Below are 20,894 nucleotides of genomic sequence, written 5' to 3'. Positions count from 1 at the left end.
AAATTACTCAATGCTTACCCAACTACAAACTAAGGGGGCCCATATGAATCTATAATAAGAAATTTTGTGTATAATTACAAAAATTTATAGCACAAAACAGTCTTTTATACATCACTATTTTATAATATTTTTAATTATATAGATATTGATTTAGATAATTATTATTTCGATAGAAAAATTTCGATATATATATATATATATGTGGAGTCGAACAGGGTCGACAGGAGTTATTTGCAATGAAGCCCTCGTATGTTCTCTTATTTATTCTCCTTTCTCTCTCCTTTCTCTTCTGGTCCACTTTATTTTATTTTGTTTGAAGTTTCTTTCTCTTCCATTCTGAATTAATTATAACCCCGGAGTTCTTTTCTCCACTCTTTTCCGACCTTCTTCAAGTAGATGGCCGCCAATTTCTGGACCTCCTCGCACTGGTAATCCCTTCTCCTCCTCCTCCTCCTTCTCCTCCTCTCTCTCGTCCAATTTACTAGTTCCGATCTTTATGTATCTCTCTTGAATTGGTTTGCAGCAAGCAACTCCTCGATCCCGATGAGGTCGACGTGGTCCACCACCTGGACAAGGAGCGAGGCATCACCCAGGAGGAGTTCCGCCTCATCAAGATCCACATGTCCTTCCGTAAGCCCCCAATTGATCTTTTCTTAAGTTTAGATTTCTTCAGTCTTTATCATTGGTTTTAGATTTGATGGGTTGCTCAAAGATTTCATCTTTCTGTGCGATCATTGAGTTATGTGGGCGAAATTTGTAGAATTTCTGTGTCTTCAAATGGGTATCGGCGGGGTTTAGCCAAGAACATAAAACAGTGTTATCTTTCTGCTGATAAATGCGCTAATTTACTTGGCAATCTGTGGTTTGTATTTTAAACTTTTAGATAGGACTAAGACATTCCGTTTAAAGAATCAACAAAATAAAATTGTTTTACTGAAAGATGAAATCCATGAAAATTGATCTTAAATCCTTCTACAAACTTCTGGCCTTGTTTCTGTTACTTTAAGATGTACCTATTTCCTAATCTGTTTAATGGGGGGCTTAGTGTGGTTCTTTCTGATAGTAATTATTTGACAAATTTCAGATATCTGGAGGTTGGCACAACAAGTCAAAGTGAGGCAAAGGTTAGATCTTGTATTACTGTGATCTCTTCTAGGTGCTTGTTTATTCTACTTTGCTTAATGTATGGTTAATGAGCATCATCATGGTACATATCTTTTGTAAAGTTTGAACTGACTACATCTAATTCCGTCTTCTATAAAATGATGTATGCAGACTTAGTGTCAGTGAGTCACTGACACTAAGGTTTAAATCACTGACAGTGAGCAGTAGCATGAGTATATGACCAAATAACTGATTTTCTTTAAAATTATATTCCAACTGAATACTAAATTTTTTCTACAGTGTCTTCACTGCTTGCAAAGAAATGTTGGTCTAGAATCCTGCCTATGTTATAGATGTTCTAATGTTCTGCAATGAGTAATAAAGTAAATTTCTGATTTAGTTTATATGTTTTGTAAGTGTTTACTGCCATAGTTGTTGTATGAGCAATTGCCTAGAAAAATATTTGCAGTGCAAAACTGTCTGCATGATGATGAGGTTACATAACATCTTTAGGCAGAAAGTGGAGACTGAGCTAGACTACGAGTAACATATAAAAGTCATTAAAAAATTTTAAATACATATGTCTGTATGAAGATGTAGGAAGTATAACAGAATAAATTTAAGGAGGCAAGGGTTGATTGAATGTGATTGCTTTGGGAAAAGAACAATATTATAACATAGTTTTACTTTTCCAGTGCATATTTTTATCATCAACAAGACATGTTCGATGCAGTAAAAGTTAAGCTTACCTCGTAGCTAGTAAGTAAATGGTAAACGTGAAATGTGATGTAGGGAAAACTTGTAGTATGGTGTGAGGTTACAACCAACCTTGTCCAGGAAAATATGTGTGCCTTAGTACCACCTGATCTAACTTTCTAAAAGGCTACAGCGAAGGCTTTATTGGTGTATGATGGTCTTTCCTTTACAGGAATGGTCAGGACAACTCGAATACGGGCTTACATCTGTTAATGGAGAGGCTGTTTTTTTGTGACCCAAACCCATCACAGGACACTTTCAGTTTCTACGCTGCCTAGGGCCATATTGGCTAATTAGATTACAAGTGTGACAGCCATGTAAAACAGTGAAAGGGCTGACTTGTTGCTGAGCCCTAGACAAAGTAATTGAGAGCTTGCGGAGTCTAGATTCATCTAGTCATTATTCAAATTATCTTATGGAACTGTTTCTTATGTATTTTTATAGTCTGATATTATGACTAGTGTAGGTCATTTAGCCTCTTTGGACTTCTTAGATAAGTTGCTAAATTATTTTTCATGACTTTAGCTTTGACTCTCAAATTTGAACCTTTCAGAGTTATAGCTACAGCAACTACTTACTTCAGACGCGTGTATACAAGGTATGTTCTTGGATCCTTTTGAGGAGGATGGCCGGAGTGGTTAAATGTTCTTTCCTCCATATTTCTGTACAGAATGAATTACTTGTCTTTAATCTTTTTGCTGGAACTCATGCAAACAACTACTAGTTAATTATCCTCTTTTGCCGTAGCAAATGGGGTATTTTTTTTCTAGATAATAGAATCAATTACTTTACATATATCCTTTGAGTGTACGTACAAGTCTCTTGTAGTCAATGTGAATCTCTGCATTTATGCATGTGTATGTGTTCGAGATAATGGGGCATGCTCTATTCTATGTTAGAACTTATGTGCAGCTTTTGTCGAGAATGATATATAGTGAACATGGATACCTAGCTCAATCTTGAAACGTACATTGTTTTTGTTTTGTATTACAGTAATCAATTGATTTAGTGATAGAACAATCTCCAGGATCTTTATTTATTTTCTTATGTGACCTGCAAAGTTATTTCTTGCTAAGTCTCATAAATATTCACTTATTTTTCTTGCTTGCTTGCATGTGCTTCATTCTGGTTGTAGAAAGAGCATGACAGAATATGATCCACGTCTAGTTGCCCCAACTTGCCTGTACTTGGCATCAAAAGCAGAGGAAAGCACCGTACAAGCTAGACTTCTTGTATTTTACATCAAAAAAATGTGTAAGTGAATCTTCATTGTACAAAATGTCATTATTCTATGCCTAAGATGAATATTTCTTCTAATTGTTTGTTCCTTCTTCCATATGGCAGGGTCTGATGAAAAGTATCGATTTGAAATCAAGGATATTCTTGAAATGGAAATGAAACTCCTAGAAGCCCTTGACTACTATTTGGTTGTTTATCATCCTTACCGCCCTCTACTCCAGTAAGCTTTTCTTTACCTCATTGTCAAATACTCTAATCATGCTTCCTTCGATAGATCTTCTTATATTCCTTTATAATTATTGTACCTGAGAAGGAATAATAATGGAGTTTTATAGAAGATACTTCTTATTGAACAGGTTGTTGCAGGATGCTGGCATAACAGATTTGACTCAATGTGCCTGGTAAGTATTTAGTGTCATTTCATTCTAGAATCATCTGATGTATTAGTTTGATTTGATCTTTGCTGCATGTGATGAAAACCTATCTGTACATCAGTTACATAAGTTTTAACTGCTAAACTCTTATGCTAGCTAAAAGAATTGTTCAGTTATAGAGTAAAGAAAAATTGCCATCTTGGAGAGCTACTCAGCCACACTGAAAATGAATAAGAACTAGAGAAACATACTCATAGAATGTACATATCCATAACTACAAGCATATATCCATAATTCTTATGCAAGTAGATATACAATTTATCTTGACAACTCAAAATTCACTGAGAGTTGCCTCAGGAGGAAAGTACTTTCCAACTTTTAATTTGGTTATATTATATGTTAGTGCTTTTGAATGAGTAGAGGGAGGCCGATAACATGGAGTAAAGTGATGAAACAAATTCTAGAAATAATCTGTAAGCGGATTCAAGATATTTTTTTAATGTAGTCGTTACTCATTAGCTTATCTTAATGTGATGTTGAGAATAACCAACTCCTGTAAGAATTGTGAAACATTCAGTTTTACCAAGGGAAATCTTTTTTATGCTGATTAGACCGTGGTGTGTATGCTCATTAGTGCCTATGACATGCAGGGGCCTTGTAAATGACACTTACAAGACGGACCTTATTCTCATATACCCTCCTTATATGATAGCATTAGCTTGCATATATATTGCTAGTGTTCTCAAAGACAAGGATACGACTACCTGGTTTGAGGAGCTCCGTGCTGACATGAATATAGTAAGTCTTCCGAAAAAGAACACCCATCTGGACGGTTAATCCTCCTGCCATGTTTGAATTCTATTGCCTCCCACTGCATTCCAATTGACTAGAAAAATTGATATTTGCAGGTCAAGAACATCTCAATCGAAATTCTCGACTTCTATGAATCATACAAAATTGATCCACAAAAGGGTCTTCCCGAGGAGAAGATAAACCTAGTAATGAGCAAGTTGCCGGCGAAAGCATGAATGCCAAAAATCTTTTCAGCATGGAACACTCATCCAGACACATATATTCTTCGATAGTATAGTCCCTTCCTTGACTGCACAACAATTTTCTGGTCAAGAACTCATTGGAGCACTCTGGACTTCACAACTTAATACAAGGTTGATCCTCAAGCTATCTCCTGAGAAAGGCTACTCAATTAAAGGAAAACACTAGTCAGGATGTTGCGTCCTATTTTAGCAAAATGTAGTCTCATTAGTTTGCTGAATCTGAAAGACTGTTTGTTAGCTTGATCATGTTAAAAGCTTCATGCAATATATCTATATATGTAACTCCAATTTATCAGTGGATGCATGCAATATTTTCCCTAAGCATGAAGGGAGATTATCTTGTCCTCATGATCATATCAAACATCTCTGGCAAATAATGTTTACTTATTATAAATGTTTCTTCTGAATCCAATACATATCTCTCTCTCTCTCTCTCTCTCTCTCTCTCTCTCTCACACACACACACACACACACACACACACACACACACACACACACACACTTACGTTTTATTCAGCTTGATCTACGTAAAGACAGTCATGCGGTCCATAACAATCCATACATGCTCATAACCACAAGTACGAGAGGATCTATTTTTCATGGCACACCTTCAAGTGGATACTTGAGCCCCACTTCTATCTATCTAGTAATCCCCACTTGAACAAGGCTACAGATCTTCAGGTTAAGCAAATATCATGCATTTGCCAGTCAATAGATTGCCCTTTGTGCATAGAATCTGGATTTTTTTTCATACCAACGTCACTTTCTACGTTGCTTTTATCTGTCTTCTTTTTTCGGCTAAAATTTCCACATTCGGTTGTTGCAAAATTCCTCTTTGAATCTTATCCTTCCTAGCTATCGACCGACCTAACTGCTGACCATTTTATTCCATTCAACTCATTTTTCCCCAATTTTCCACTCTATGCGGCCCCACCTCATCATTCCCTCCAAGCTAAGCTTGCCAGAGAAGAGGACTTGTTATGCTTGCTCACTCATAGGTATTGCTTCGATTTGCATAAAAACAAGTAACTCAAACACTAATCTTCCACCGATGGGACTTTCTATTTGGAAACAAACCTAGGTAAATCTTTTGTTGGTTCAAGTTTAGAAGAAGCAGATTGAATTCAATTATAAATGAGTTTTAGTCTTGGAAATAAAAAGGACGAAAGTGGAATTATATTTCCTTCGGTTGGAGTCAAGCTTGAGCGAGCCGAGCTTAGGTCGGTTTAGCTCGAAAATAAATAAAATCTTGTTCGACTCGAGCTCGAGCTCAACTCGACACTAATATTATTGAGCTGGCTGGACTCAGATTGAGCTACCTCAATTTCTAAATATTTTTATTATAATTTTAATTTTTACTTATAATAATATAATTTTTTAAGGGTTGGAATTTGGATACATTCAAAGATGATTCCTATCTCTTTATTTTTGGATACGAGACTAAATATCATCCAATCAATTTAAAAAATTAGATTTTCAACATTTGAACCCATTGAAGTAAATTACCAACTATGCTATAACATATTATTATAAAATTTTAAACTAATAATATATATTATAATAAATTATATATATATATATATTGAGCTAATTTGAGCCGAGCTCAAGTGAACTCAGTCAGTTCGTCTCGATTAGTATTTCTAGCTAGAAAATTCAACTCTACTTGGCTCAGCTCATTCAGAGCTCTTGAGCCTCGTGAGTTGACAAGCTTTTTTGACACCTCTATAAGTGACTAAGAGAATAAATTATATATATATATATACACACAAATTATTTTTTAAAATTGTTTTTAGTATTTTTACATAATATTTTTTGGTTGATATCTTTCTATTTAAAAATGAAAGAGTTTAGTTAACTTCGGAGATATCATGTAAAAATTATAGAAAAAAGGGGGGATTAACTTACAAATCCAAAAAGTGTAAACGGAAAAATGATAAAAATATAGGGTGTTATATAATTTCTATTTTATATTTCAGAGGTATCGGTTGAGCTTGGGTTTTACTTTTTCTTCGTAGTGCCTTATAAAAGACTCCCTCCAAAGGTTGGGGCGGCGTCGCACATCTTCAAGTTTGGTGGCTCTCCTTCCAAATCCAATCCCCGCCTCTCCTTTCCTCTCTCTCTCTCTTTCTCTCTCTCTCTCTCCAAAGTTTCCTCTCGTAGGTCGTCGATGGGAGCTCTGGAGGGGGGTTGCTTCGAGGAGGAGCTGGAGGAGAATGGAGTCAGGCTCGAGGAGGAGGTGGATAATGGATCCGGATCTGCCGCGGCCATCGACGAGGCCGTGAAGGTTCTCTTGCAAGGGCTTGGAGAGGACCACGAGAGGGAGGGCCTCAAGAGGACGCCGCAGCGCGTCGCCAAGGCGTTTAGGGAGGGAACGAGAGGTGAAAAAAAGAATTCGTTTTCTCTTGCTTTGATCTGTTGGGTTGTTGTCCTTGATTTGATATATTTAATAAAAGGGATCTTTAGCTCGTTACGTAATGGAACCGATGTGGGTCGGGAAAAGATCGGATTTTTACCTGTGTCCATATGTGGGTTTGTTGGGTATATGGTAATCTTGACTTAATAGGATAGTTAGATGGATGGCTTTACTTGTTGGTATCTAACCTCTTCGTTTCCAGTATCTTTTAGGTTGGTCATATGTTTATAGTATGTGTCAGACTGTCCGTCGGTTGGTTATATGTTTGTTTTCTTTATGGTGTCATGTTCTCTCAGGGAACCATAATTTTGTGTTAGTAGATATTCTATATTTTGGTAGTTTTTCTTGGTAGTGTTTTCTCTTTCATATCTTAAATGTTAAATTTGATCTCAGTTTGAACTCTTTGTGTTCGTTTTACATGCAAATTGTTTTCTGTTGGTTGGTTTGCTATCTTTGCGCTCTTTGATATGTAATTGTCAATTATCATCAATAGAGCTTAGAAGAAAGCTTCAAAACTTGTAGCTCTCTAAATGAAGTTAATCAAAAGTTTTTCTTTTTCATTTCTTTTACAGATCATTATTTCTTAGAATTTTATTTATAATCTTGCTTAAGTTCTGAACTACTTATAGGATATCTTTTTGAACTTAGGATAAGAATTTATGTTTTATGTTATCTCAGATGTCAATCCTAGACATCATCAAAGAGCATGGAATTTTCAATCTGTAGAGATCTCTGTTCTTAGCAGCTGATGAGTTGTAAGCAATTGTAATAACTGCACTTTAATGCAAGTGTGCAACTGACCAGAAAAGGACGAGTTTTTAATGCCCACTTATTTCTAGGACTGCATGTGGGCTCCATGTATTGCTTAAGCATTTTTCAAAAAGAAGATCCATTTATTTGGTATGCTGTAATAAACCAATAATGATCTCTATTAATCCATTTATTTGGTATGCTATAATAAACCAATAATGATCTCTAATTTAATCCATTTATTTGGTATGCTATAATAAACCAATAATGATCTCTGATTTACCACACTAAAACATGTATTATGCTTATGGAGCAGGATGATCACTATTCATCGCCTTATGTGAGAGTAGTGAAGGACCACTCATTGTCTAATGCCTTATGCGAAAGAAAGTAGTGAAGTGTACAATCATCATTCAGTAACTAGTTTGTGTTAGATAAACTGATAAAGCACTATGCAGGGAAGAGAGTGTTCTTGCGAATCTCTTGACAGGCTTTACAAATTACAATGCAATTGAGACCATCAAAATGTTTGCGTGCATAGCCACTTCACTTAATATAATTTTGGTTTAGCTGTCTTTTGGCTTTAGATAAATGTAGTGATGAGATTTATTTACCATTTCCCCTGGCTTTGTATCATGCATTATACATCCATTCATATGATAGGACTATTTTTTGAGTTTTTAATAGTATGGCAACACCCTATGTTAAATTGGGCTCTCAGTTATCTGGACAAAGGGAAAAAGGAAAGTTTTGGAGCTGGTACTATTCATGTGTGGAGTAACTTATTACTGTTTACAATATTTTTCTACGTAGAAGTTTTATGAATGATACATCTGTCCTTTTTCTTTACTTATTTCTTAACTATTTTGAGTCCTTTGTTGGCTATTTTTAAAATGACTCACTTAACGTAACAAGTTTCTCCATTTTCTCTTGCTTCCTTCCTTTTGCTTCCATTTACCTCCCAAAACCTACTTATCTTTGTTAATTTCTTGCCAACTTTCTGCTGAAGTCATTTCTGCTTGTATTGTCCTACTTATTTTCTTTTTAAGTAGGATCAACTTTTCCTTGTGTGCCAGTTTATTGTTTCTTTTTCAGTTGGATAAACTATTCCTTGTGTTCCAATTTGAAGTCAGAAAGTTGGAGTTTTCCCTTATGTAGTTAGTAGCGGAACTAGAATAAAGATTATGTCTGATAGATATATGATGTTTTGGAGGGTTGAAAACACACTTCAGATGTCTCATATATCCACAGGGTAGGAAATTATAGGATTTAAAATTTTCTATTTTTAAAGAGGTGGTTTCTTGCATGATGACCTTGATCCAAGATAGACTAGACTAACTACTCATCAAATGAGGCATATGCATGATCTCACTAATATGAAACTTCAAGTTGGGAGATGATGCTTCTAGAAGTTTAGAATTTTAATGAAAAGATGGAGTTTTAAGTTCTCTTACTTGTGTAACTAGTTCTTAGTGCGTAATAATTATAAAGCAAAAAAATGCACACTTTGGCAACACAAAGTTTGAGTAAAAGATCATAAGGGGTGATTACTAACTAGGCTAAAATGGAAAGTATGCTAGGAAGCAAATTTTCTCTCAATTCACTTTGTTTCAACTATTCGCCTTCAATATCACAAGGTTCATGATAGGTGGAAAACTGTGGGAGAAGATCTTTGATCTGACAATTGAAATAGGATATAGAAAATATAATATTTATTGGCTGCAAGATATAGTGCTTGCCTGAATCAAGAGATATACGATGAATTAGTGGCATATTTATCTGGATAAGTGATTTTGTCCACAAATTAAAACTCAAACTAAAAGTAGTTAATTAGAAGTACAAGTCAAATTGAGTTATGTTTATTCATCAAAACTTAAACTCATGAGGTTTGAAGAAATATAAATACAAGAATAGGCTTGCTCCTCTTCCCCGATGTCTGACCTCTCTCTCTCTCTCTGTTTCTCCTCTATTATTTTTCTTCCTACCTATCCTTTTCGCATTTTAAGGCTTTACTATGACTGTGCAGTATATTGTGCTTCTTTAGCTTTTAAAATAACTTGGAACTAAAAGTGTGGAACCTCTATTGAGGTATATAAGCTAGGGCACAAGATATGTGCATATCAATCTCATATTCTCCTTGCACATTATGAATTGTAAGCATAATATGAAGCATCTACGTTCTTGGTGCTTGGAAATTGCTGTTCGTAATTGGTCTTTCTACCTTGTTCATGCTTAGACAGTGTTTAACTCTTTGTAGCTTTATTTATAGTATGGTATCATTTCACTACAATTCTCCAACAAGGTTACACCACCTGAGCTCTACGGTGTTGTAGTTAACCCCAATACTTTGTTTTTTAGGTTATAGGCAAAAAGTGAGGGAGATCGTGCAAGGCGCTCTATTTCCAGAAGCTGGCCTTGACAAGGGGACAGGTTGTGCAGGAGGAACTGGAGGGTTGGTTGTTGTTCGCGACATTGATCTTTTCTCCTATTGTGCATCTTGCTTGCTTCCATTTGGTGTTCAGTGCCATGTTGGTTATGTCCCATCAGGGAAACGGGTGGTGGGTTTAAGCAAGCTTTCTAGAGTAGCAGATATCTTCGCGAAGAGACTTCAAGACCCACAAAGACTAGCTAATGAAGTCTGTGCCGCCCTTCAATGCAGTATAAAACCAGCTGGTGTAGCTGTTGCTCTTCAGTGTTGGCACATACAATTTCCAGAAAATCTAAGATGCAGATCTAACCAAGGGCATTCATCCAAATTGGACATGCAAGGTTGGGTTCCAACTTCATCCTCATCCTGTTCTGGAGTTTTTGAGGATAAAAACAGCTCCCTCTGGGATGATTTCTTGGCTGTTCTTAAGTTAAGGGGAATAAACATGGATATGAACAATATTAGCTGCTCCACCTTTCACTCTTGGTGCCCATCAAAGTCTCTAGAGGTGCCCCTCTGCAATGGGCATAGCATGAGGAGCACCACTAACTGTAGGATCTCTTCCAAGGCAGTAGTTACTTACCCTGCTATGATTTCTGCAGTACGCACAATTATTCAATCTCTTGGTGAGGACCCCTCAAGGGAAGAACTTGTGGCCACCCCTTACCGTTATGTGCAGTGGCTGATGAATTTTAAGACTTCCAGCCTGGAAATGAAGCTGAATGGTTTTAGTCTTGATAAACTGAACTTGCCTATGAAAATTGGTGAAGTTGCTAATGGTCTGACTGAGATTCGTTCAACAATGAATCTGTCTTTCTGTTCTCAATGTGAGCATCATCTTCTGCCATTCTATGGAGTGGTGCACATAGGTTACTTTGATGAGGAAAATGGTAAAGGAATTGAGCGATCTGTTTTACAATCTTTGGTTCAGTTTTATGGCTGCAAACTCCAAGTGCAGGAGAGGCTCACAAGGCAGATAGCAGAAGCAGTCTATTCTGTTTTTAGTGTAGGAGTGATTGTTGTTGTGGAAGCTAACCATCTCTGCATGATATCAAGGGGGATTGAGAAGGTCAGAAGTAGCACTGCCACCATTGCAGTTATGGGCCAGTTTTCGATTGATCATGCAGCCAAGGCATTGTTTTTACAGACCATTTCAAATACTACTGCTGTAGGGGGATAGTTTTTTCTCGCTAGATATTTGAAATTTTATCTGACGATTCCCGATATTTTCTTCCTGCCATCTTGTTCGTAAAGCATTGCAGGATATATTACGTTTAGCAAGAGTTCTCTCCAGCCATAGCATGAATTCTCATAAATTTGCAATTTACTTGGGATTTTTCGGTGCACTGGAAAGCAGTCAAATGTCTGACTGACCATGACAATGACACTGGAGGACTGATTTTTAAAGTATGCTACTCCTCATCACACTAGAATTCAAATAAAGAGAGAATGGTGAGAAGTGGTTCAGTTTCCTCTGGTGTATTATTACTTTTCTTTTGTGTTACATTTCATTAAGCTAATGATCCCATCATAATCAGAGAGGATGTTACCAATTTACCATCGTTCCTGGTTTATAAAATATTCTTTGGCATATCACCCCATAAGAGTGGCATCTCCTAATTGCATTATTGTCTGAGTTAAGGTTGAAACTTGTGCAACTTGATGTAGTTGATACTTGAAACCAGAATGCTATAGCTGTCCTTATCACAAGAAAACATTCACCTTGAACTGCATCAGGTTGCATTTCATGCTTGGAAAAATCACAGTAAGATACTTCTTACCAGAATCTCGTAGAACAATTTAAGCTCAGCTCTTGAGGTAATGAAGTGTTTAACATTTGAGTTCTATCTAAACTGCTCTCTTGCAAGTACAGTAAGAATTGCCATGTTGCCATATAAAGGTTTTGAGTGCTTTCTGGTTGAACTTTCTTGGTTGTAGGTGTAACTAGATTGGGTGGTGAATTTATTATTTGAACATCAGTATGGTTTATATGGATTCAGGTTTGTACAGTGATAGATCTTCCGGAATTCTTCATATTGGAAAATTTGAAGTCATTAAAATAAAATGAAAAGAATAATTTGGGGCTAGTTAAATCAAATGAGATCTTCAGAATAGATTCCTTCCTATTGAACCAATTGTCACCTACAGTTTCCAAGCTCCATTTTCAAGATTTAGATGAACTCTAGTTTGTTGTCATGAATTAAATTACATATTGCCTTCTAATTGAGTCGCTTAATCTTCCATGTGACTGAATCTGTGTCACTTCGAAATTGAAGAACAAATTATAGTGGTTACTTATAAGAAAACAAATTACAGCAGTAAGTTTTTATTACTGTGGGAAGAATGTCTTTCATATGAATCGCATATTTGATTGATCTGACAGTGATATGAATTATTAGGTGCATTTCCAACATAGATTGTGAATCAATAGATCATGTTTCCTCAATGCACCCATGATTAAATCGATTCCCATCCCAGTCTTCAAACTGGGGATTTTGTCAAATCGATTTTCTGGATCTCTATTAAGTGTTTGACCAGCTTAGCTACTCACAATACTTTTGCCAGAATTACCTTTACTACTTGTACTAGCATGTTTACTGATGTTCTTTCACTTGCTCTGTTTCTGCTTTTATTGATGTTTCTAGTACTAATATTATTACCTCATTCTTTAATCTTGTTGAAAATAGTAGAATAAGCTCTAGCGTAATTTGTGAATAAGATTAGGTAGGAAAAACTGTCTAGTGGTGAAGTGTATGATGAAAAATATCTTCTCTACAAGTTGCTCTGCCGACACTTTATGTTCTGTTTTTCTTTCTTCTTCTTTTTTTTTTTCTCTCTTCGTCTTCAGGCCTCTTTGTACTGATAAATCTTTGCCTTAATAATTAAAAAAGAAATGTATCACTTCATTAGAAAGGATCAAGAATCTTTTGGATTGAAATGCCCTGTTGAAATAGAAATATGGGACTAAGGGTAGGGCAGAGAGCATCATCCTAAGACTGCCCAATGGGAATGCAAGGTAACCAAAAACAATTAAGCCTTCCACTACACCAGTCTCATTCATAATCCCCACCATGTGTAAGCATCTGACAGTGGGTCAACCCTATCAGGAATCTCCCTTTGATGAAATGAATGGGTCTTTCCAAATTCCTAGTTACAAACCATGTTTCCTCTTATCTTCTTTTCTTATCCCTCTCTCCCTCTCTCTCTCTCTCTCTCTCTCTCTCTCTCTCTCTCTCTCTCTCTCTCTCTTATGTTTAATTTTCTATTTCTGTACTTCAGAATTTAAGGGATCCATGAGAGTAGATCCATATACTTATTTGCTCCCTCTGAGTATACTTTGTAGTAACTTCTTACTAGTAGTGTGGATAACAAGATCTAACACATAGGTCCTCATGTCTTCCACTGAAATTTCTTCCTGTTGCTCCATTCTCTTGTTGTTTGACTATAGAAGGGAACCAGGGATTGCCAGATATAGGGAGTAAGATAAGCACTGCATGTTGTTTCTTGGAAAAATTTTATTTTGTGCCTTTCTATTTTGTATTATTTTAGTTTTGACTCCTCCTCTTCTCCTTTTATTCACCTGTCTATATTGAATTCATCGTAAGTCTTTAAAAATATCCTCGGGTTAATTTTAACTTAATAAAACATAGCAGAATGGTATTGTTTAATAATCTTTTTCAAACCTAAATTTTGAAATATCAAAACATTTACTAATTTGTTTGTATATTTCTTTTGTGGCTCACCTTCATTGTATTCCTTCTCCTTAGGGCAAAAAAGAAAACCCATTGGGAAAGAAGAAAGATTATTTTTCGCCTAATAAGAATGGATTTTTTTTTTAAAGTTGCATTTTGCTCATAAATTTCTGTTTAGAGACTAGAGCAACTACAATAGTTTTCAGTTTGAAGAATGACATGGCTTAGAAGGAAGACCTAGAGGACGAATTATGCGAGCTATCCTAAAAGCCTTGTTTGTTTTGAACTTAGAGACCCTCTTCTGAACTATTTTATGGACTCCTAAACTGGTTCAGTAACTAAATATTTTTTATTTTTTTTATATCTACTCAAGTTTACTCTTAAAAATATCAAGACTGAGAACTAAAACTAACTAATCGAGTTTGGGATTAATCTCAAACGAAACAAGATTAGTGAATGGGAAAGCGCGATTAGAGAGGAAAACCTAAAGAAAGATCCGGTAGAGTTTTCTCTAATAAATGAAAGGAGCAATGTTGAGAAGAAAACTTAAGAGGAAGGTTTGAAAGAATTCCTTTCTAACTTAGCGGATGAGTAAGGTTTTAGTAACAGATATGAATATATAAGAATATAGAGTCAATCAAATGACGAAGAACAAACGTAGGTAGTATTTCTGTCTGAAGAAAAGAAATGGAAAGATTTTTTTTTTTTTTTCTTCACCTGGGAGGCACATAATGCAATATAATTTGAGATTATTCCTACAGTTTCATCATGACTGATCTCACGTTTTCAAAGCTTTGTTCTCTGTAGCTTCTTTCTTTCGCTCTGTCTTTTGTCTTCATCTCCTCTGCTCAATTTCGTACTCGTAATGAAAATTTTAATAGAACAGTTGTGTGTGTCTTTTAGCATTTTCTTTTTTAATTTTAATTATCAAGGTACCTTTTGTCATGGAGCAATGGTGTCTTTCAGCATTATGTCGGTATCCTGTTCAGATGATAATATCTTTTATCCTCTATCTCTGAAGCATATATATATATATATATATATATATATTGTTAGGAGGATTTCAAACTCCTTGTTTGGTTAGATTCACTGTGTTAGGTGTTTATTTGGCCATTATAGCCAACTTTTTTTTTGTTTCATTTCACACCCAATATTATGTTTTTATAACAGTTTGAAATGTAGGGTCTGAAATGAAAAGGAGAGAGAGAGAGGGGGGGACGGCGTGCTTTAATTTCCACGGACTGCCAAATTTTCCTACAGCTCACGGAGCAGCGCATCCCCGAGTTTGGTTTAGTATACGCGTCTCATCTCCTCCAACGCGACCGTCAAACGTGGCCACCACCGACAGAAGCCTCCGATTTATCCGAGTGGTGGTGGGATCGATAGCCAGCGCGTAAAAGCTTGTCTTGTCCGATGAAGTCTCCCTTTCCTTTTCTTTTTCTTTTTCTTTTTCCCTTTTCCTTCTATCCATCCATATATTAGAATCGAAGTCAATTCTACTATAAACACTTGAAAGAAGGAGACTGTAAAAAGTTTCACAGCTCGATCACGTATGGTCGTCGATGATGGAGAGGTCGTACAAAGTCACTCGGAAAAAAGAAAGAACTCTTTTAAATATTATTTGATGATTTCTTCTTCTTCTTCTTCTTCTTCTTCTTCTTTAACCAAACGTCTAATATGCTCTAATCTATCAAGAAAGAATTTTTGAGTTGCATTTTTTCTTTTTTTCTTTTTAGCTCTCAACTGTGCTGGATTATTATTAGATTGTCAATGGTGGACAGACCCCAGTGAGCTAATTAAAAGATGTTAGAAGATTCTGTCAAGAGACGCAAAGTTCTGAAACTTTGGGGTCCATCTCTTCGCATTATTAGGATGCCCAACTTGGTTAACAATCACACTGTGAGGATCTCTAAACTTTGGCTCTTCTAGACTGGAGATTGGATCTACCTCTCTCTGCTAGATACCCAATACCCAATGTATTTCACTTCACAGCATGTAGATCTCAGTTTATATATATAATACAACAAGACTTGAAGTTCAATAACAACGCTTGTATCTTTTTAACTTGATTCAGAGTCTAACCTTTCTGAAGTTAGCACTTGATATTCCTCAATTATTGATAGACGTTCTGTAATAAATAACTACAGAGGACAAGAACAGTCGAGACAAAGACCTATATCGACAGGTCTCTGTAAGCAGACAAAGCTCTTAAATCTGCTACCTGGAAGAAGAGTAAATAAAAACGTTTGCCATATATCCTTCTCAGACTAGCTTATTCCCATCTTCTTCTTCTGGCACTTGATGTGGGTCCTATGCAATAGGGGCATGCATGCATGCATGCATGTGTGTGTTAATTCCATGTGTGAATAATTATCCCCCCCCTAAGAAATCAACTTAAATGCATCAACACGTACAAAACCTAGGGATATCCTCCAAAATAAGAGGGTGTGGAATATGAAATGCAGGACATAAAAATTAGCTTTCAGTACTTCACAAGGTTGTTCAAGAGAGTACATGAGTGGCAATTTTGTGCAATGGAAGTATGGGCACCACCATGTGCATCTCTTCTATGGATACCATGTGAGAGAGATCCTATTCAATTGAATATGATTGTGAAATGAAACAGTTCTCTTTATTGCTATATTACTTCTTTTCACTAATGCATACATTAACCAGTGTGGTTAATAAATAAATACTAATAATAATAACTATGACAATTTGAACAAGTATAGTGTAGTACCTTCATGAGAAAGCTGAATTGAGAGAGTTGCAGAAAGGTTACTGCTGATTGATACTATTAATGCATGGGAGATTAATTCCTACCTATTCTAGCATAACTTTGGAGGGAAATATATATATATATATATATATATATATATATATATATATATATATATATATTCTATGTACCTTGGCAAATGACCTAATTAGGCCACACCTTGAGAAATATTCCATTGGGGTGCCCTAACTGTTTGTCGAAAAGTTAGTGGTCATTTTCTCTACTGTCCTTATCAGAGAAGTGATGTTAATTTGTGTAGAAACTAAACTTCGGTTGATCTCAATTTTGATCGTTAAAAAAATAATTAAATATTTTATGTTGTAAGATTAAGATCCACTTTGTCCATATTGTGGTCCAGAGATAAAGATAATTTCCATTTTAATCAGAGTTTTGGCTTTAATTTTTATTACGTTTTGGATGTTAGTGTTCCGTAGGGAATTGAACTTCAAGCCATATATTGATCTCATCCTGGTCCGTTGGCTTACCTGATTAATTAGGCCAGCTTCTAATCTCTGATTAATTAGGCTCATAAATATATATATATATATATATATATATATATATATATTATTGGACCACGTTTTGAGGGTTATCCTAACTTATATCCACCTGGAGTTATCCTATCCTGAAGGAAGATAGCGATTTGCCGACACTTTCGGCAGAGCTTCAAGCCTTCAATCCTGTCTCTTTCTCTCTCTCTCTCTCTCTCTCTCTCTCTCTCTCTCTCTCTCTTCCATTTATGGAGAATTATCTAATTGAGAATTTTAACTCATAACTGGATGTTAAAATTGTTTTGTTTTTGAAAAGAACCTATCTCGGAAGTCGTGCTAATTCTCTCCAGATAAAACCTACCGACAAATGGAGTTGCGTGCGTAGGAGTGGGATCTCGGACGCAATCCGAGGCATTCCAAGTTCTATCGGCGCAATTAGAAGAGTTAATCCGTCGTAACGATTCCATCTTACGACTCTCTATCGGTCCCCAGCAAATTTATTCGTACTCGATCCCGATAAGCGCACCACTAGCCTCGATTTTTTCTGTTATTCCTAGTCGAATAGGAGACTGGCATGTGCGGCAGGAATGGGTAACCGTACCTAGATGGGGAGTGGATACCAGCTCACGTGGTGAGCTTTGCTGTCATTACGCGGCGACGCATGTGACTCGCAGTCCATGGACTCGATCACCACAAAGAAAATCCCCACTATTTATTACCAACTTTTTTTATATAAATATATATAATTATCTATTTCGAAATTAAGTGGATGATTAAATTAATTCATTGGTTAGTTTCCTTAATGTCAATGAGAGAGTGAGAAAGAGGAAAATATCAATCAAATGTCACAGATGTCATGCACATCGCCACATGCAAATGATAAGGCGAGACAAATCTAAATCATTTAAGAAATTAATTAAGAGGAGGAAAAGATAAAGAGAAAAAAGAGAGAGAGAGAGAGAGAGAGAAGGAGAAAGAGAAGGATTTTATAAAGAAAGTGCCCTCCAACCTACACCTTCCAGCACTTGACTGACCCCACTTTCCCTCTTTCTCACTCTCTATATCACTTCCTCTCTAGTCTCTTCCCTCTCTCCACTTCCAGCTCCACTTCCCAGTCTGAGTCTGATTGCCAAAATAGATTAAAATGGCGTCTCCGCCGGACACGAGCAAGACGGCGAAGCTGGAGCGGTACAACTCCTACCTCCTCCTCCGCCGCGTGAACAGCTCCAAACTCATCTCCTTCTCCTCCACCCTCCTCTTCCGCTTCACCATCCTCACCACTCTCCTCCTCGTCCTCCTCTTCACCCTCCACTACCCTTCCCTCCTCTCCCACTCCTTCCACCTCTCCACTTCCACTTCCTCCTCCCACTCTTCCCACCGCAGTCTTCTCTCTTCTTCTACCTCATCCTCCAACTGGCGCAAATCCGTTTGCAAGTCCGCGGCCCCCAGCCGCCCCGACGGACTCTCCGTCCTCGTCACCGGAGCCGCCGGTTTCGTCGGGACTCACTGCTCGCTCGCGCTTAAAAATCGCGGCGACGGCGTCGTCGGCCTCGATAATTTCAACTCCTACTACGACCCGTCGCTGAAGCGCGCCCGCCAGAACCTCCTCTCTGGCCGCGGAATCCTCGTCCTTGAGGCCGACATCAACGACGCCGCTCTCCTAGCCGAGCTCTTCGCGACCGCACCCTTCTCCCACGTGCTCCACCTCGCCGCGCAGGCCGGCGTCCGCTACGCCATCAAGAACCCGCAGTCCTACGTGGCGTCCAACGTCGCCGGCCTCGTCTCCGTCTTCGAGACCGCCGCCAAGGCCGCCGATCCGCAGCCGGCGGTGGTCTGGGCGTCCTCCTCCTCCGTCTACGGCCTCAATTCCGACACGCCCTTCTCCGAGCACCACCGGACCGACCGCCCGGCATCGCTCTACGCCGCAACGAAGAAAGCCGGGGAGGAAATTGCGCACGTTTACAATCACATCTACGGCCTGTCGATCACCGGGCTCCGGTTCTTCACCGTCTACGGGCCGTGGGGCCGCCCCGACATGGCCTACTTCTTCTTCGCCAAGAACATCTTGGAGAACAAACCCATCACCCTTTTCAAGACAAAGGATGGCGCCGACGTCCGCCGCGATTTCACCTACATCGACGACATCGTCGGAGGCTGCCTCGGCGCCCTCGACACCGCCGAGAAATCCACTGGCTCCCGCAACGGTAATCCTCACTCCTCAAACGAAACTTTTTAAATTTTCTTATCATATAAAATGTAACAAAATTAATCACAGCTCGGCGGCTCTGATACCATGTGAATTTTTCTTCCAGGCAAAAAGCGTGGCCCCGCGCAGCTTAGGGTTTACAACCTCGGGAACACTTCGCCAGTGCCGGTGACGAAGATGGTGACGATACTGGAGAATTTACTGGGTAAGAAGGCGAAGAAGACGGTGGTGACTCTGCCAAGGAACGGCGACGTGCCGTTCACGCACGCCAATGTGAGCCTGGCGGAGCAGGACTTCGGCTACCGGCCGACCACCGACCTCGCCACCGGGCTGAAGAAATTCGTAGAATGGTACGTAAAATACTACGGAGTAGACATCAAGAAGAAGGGGATTAAATCCAAGGTGGATCAACAAGCATCGGCGTAGAACCGGGGGGTGTCGGTGGGTGACACGTACACGTACGTGGAAAAAAAAAATCCAACTGTGTATTACCTTTTATTATATAATTACGACGCTACGTATATTATTACTTAGAAGGTGGGGAGAATAAAGGGTGATAATAATGTTAATAATCTATATATAGTTTAATATTATTCTCATGAAGGAGAGTCGAGAGATGGATGGAAACTTTAATTTGGGGTTGGAAAAAGGAGCGGAGTGAGCTGGGACAGAAAGAAAGATGACGTCACGGTTCTTCTCCCTCCTTCCTTTTTCTAAAGTGTAATTTTTAGGATATTTTGTTGTCTTTTTTTTCTTCTTCTTTTAATCGTTTTGTTGGAACAGAGGAGTGGGGGGGTTTTGCTGTGGGATGTAAATCCATGCAGTACTTTTTATTTTATTTTCTTTCTATTTCTTCTTAAATTGTTATAATATGTGCATATTGGCCCCCTTTCTTTCTTCTCCTTTAGTTTTAACTCCATGAGCTTTAATCATTGCTCGTTAGTGGGCTGCTATTTTATTTGACGAAGGACAGAGCACACCTTTACTAATTTGGACTCAACTGTAAACAATTTTTTTTTAAAAAAATATTTTTTTGTTAATTAATGTCTCAACTTTTGGAGTGGAGAAGAATAAAATTATGAAGAAAGGAGGGTTTCCCCTCCCTCCCTGGATCTGAAGCATGTCTCTCAAATGGGAGGGTTGGTGTCTCGTCAATTCTCGGAAGATATATTAAATAAAGGGAGGGGCTTATCTGGGAAAAAGGCAAGCTAGATAGTTAGGCTTAGTGAATGAAGACTATATTAAAAGTGGCATTTAACTGAAGAAAATTAAGGTGGAGAATGAGAGGAAGTTTGACTTGGGTAAGAGTAGAGAGGCCTAACTAAACATCTAATGGTCTATCAGTTGATGGTGTTGACTTGGAAGTACACAGTATTCCTTCCTTGTATTGATAGGGATTTGCTAGTGGCAACCAAGTTGTCCATTTTTTTTTTTAATTTTAATTTTAAGCTACCTTCCATGCTTGTTAATAGGGGATATGAAAATGGAATGCACACAGCCAACCATCTTTCATCTCTTTTGGGCAGAATTAATTGGGTTAGTTATAAGTGTCCTGCCAAATTTTGCTCTCTCTATCTCTCCTCCTCCTCTTCCTAGTCTAATTTATT

General features: G+C 37.8%; 3 protein-coding genes across 4 annotated transcripts; all 3 read left to right on the top strand.

Moving 5' to 3' along the window:
* The first annotated feature begins 222 nt into the window (after window positions 1-222).
* Window positions 223-4,940, top strand: LOC140787267 (cyclin-C1-1). 2 transcript variants are annotated; one of them, XM_073136094.1, is made up of 9 exons: window positions 223-428; window positions 524-630; window positions 1,085-1,124; window positions 2,414-2,458; window positions 2,996-3,114; window positions 3,205-3,319; window positions 3,456-3,500; window positions 4,124-4,271; window positions 4,382-4,940. In XM_073136094.1, exons 1-9 carry the CDS (start codon window positions 397-399, stop codon window positions 4,499-4,501), a joined length of 771 nt encoding a protein of 256 aa, XP_072992195.1. In that variant the 5' UTR covers window positions 223-396; the 3' UTR covers window positions 4,502-4,940. The 2 variants fall into 2 exon arrangements, with proteins under 2 accessions (XP_072992195.1, XP_072992196.1); XM_073136095.1 differs by lacking the exon at window positions 2,414-2,458 and having other exon boundaries at window positions 275-428.
* A 1,627-nt stretch (window positions 4,941-6,567) lies between these two features.
* On the top strand, window positions 6,568-11,672 carry LOC140787662 (GTP cyclohydrolase 1). The gene is made up of 2 exons (XM_073136710.1): window positions 6,568-6,906; window positions 10,050-11,672. Exons 1-2 carry the CDS (start codon window positions 6,696-6,698, stop codon window positions 11,297-11,299), a joined length of 1,461 nt encoding a protein of 486 aa, XP_072992811.1. The 5' UTR covers window positions 6,568-6,695; the 3' UTR covers window positions 11,300-11,672.
* A 6,367-nt stretch (window positions 11,673-18,039) lies between these two features.
* On the top strand, window positions 18,040-20,176 carry LOC140785888 (UDP-glucuronate 4-epimerase 6). Its single transcript, XM_073133976.1, has 2 exons — window positions 18,040-19,285; window positions 19,394-20,176. Exons 1-2 carry the CDS (start codon window positions 18,226-18,228, stop codon window positions 19,711-19,713), a joined length of 1,380 nt encoding a protein of 459 aa, XP_072990077.1. The 5' UTR covers window positions 18,040-18,225; the 3' UTR covers window positions 19,714-20,176.
* Window positions 20,177-20,894: the final 718 nt, after the last annotated feature.

This window comes from Typha latifolia, chromosome 4 (assembly GCF_019914945.1).
Source record: "Typha latifolia isolate L0001 chromosome 4, TyphaL0001v2, whole genome shotgun sequence".
Taxonomy (NCBI): Eukaryota; Viridiplantae; Streptophyta; class Magnoliopsida; order Poales; family Typhaceae; genus Typha; species Typha latifolia.
Note: the sequence above shows the minus strand (reverse complement) of the source record. Positions and strands in the feature narration are given on the sequence as shown.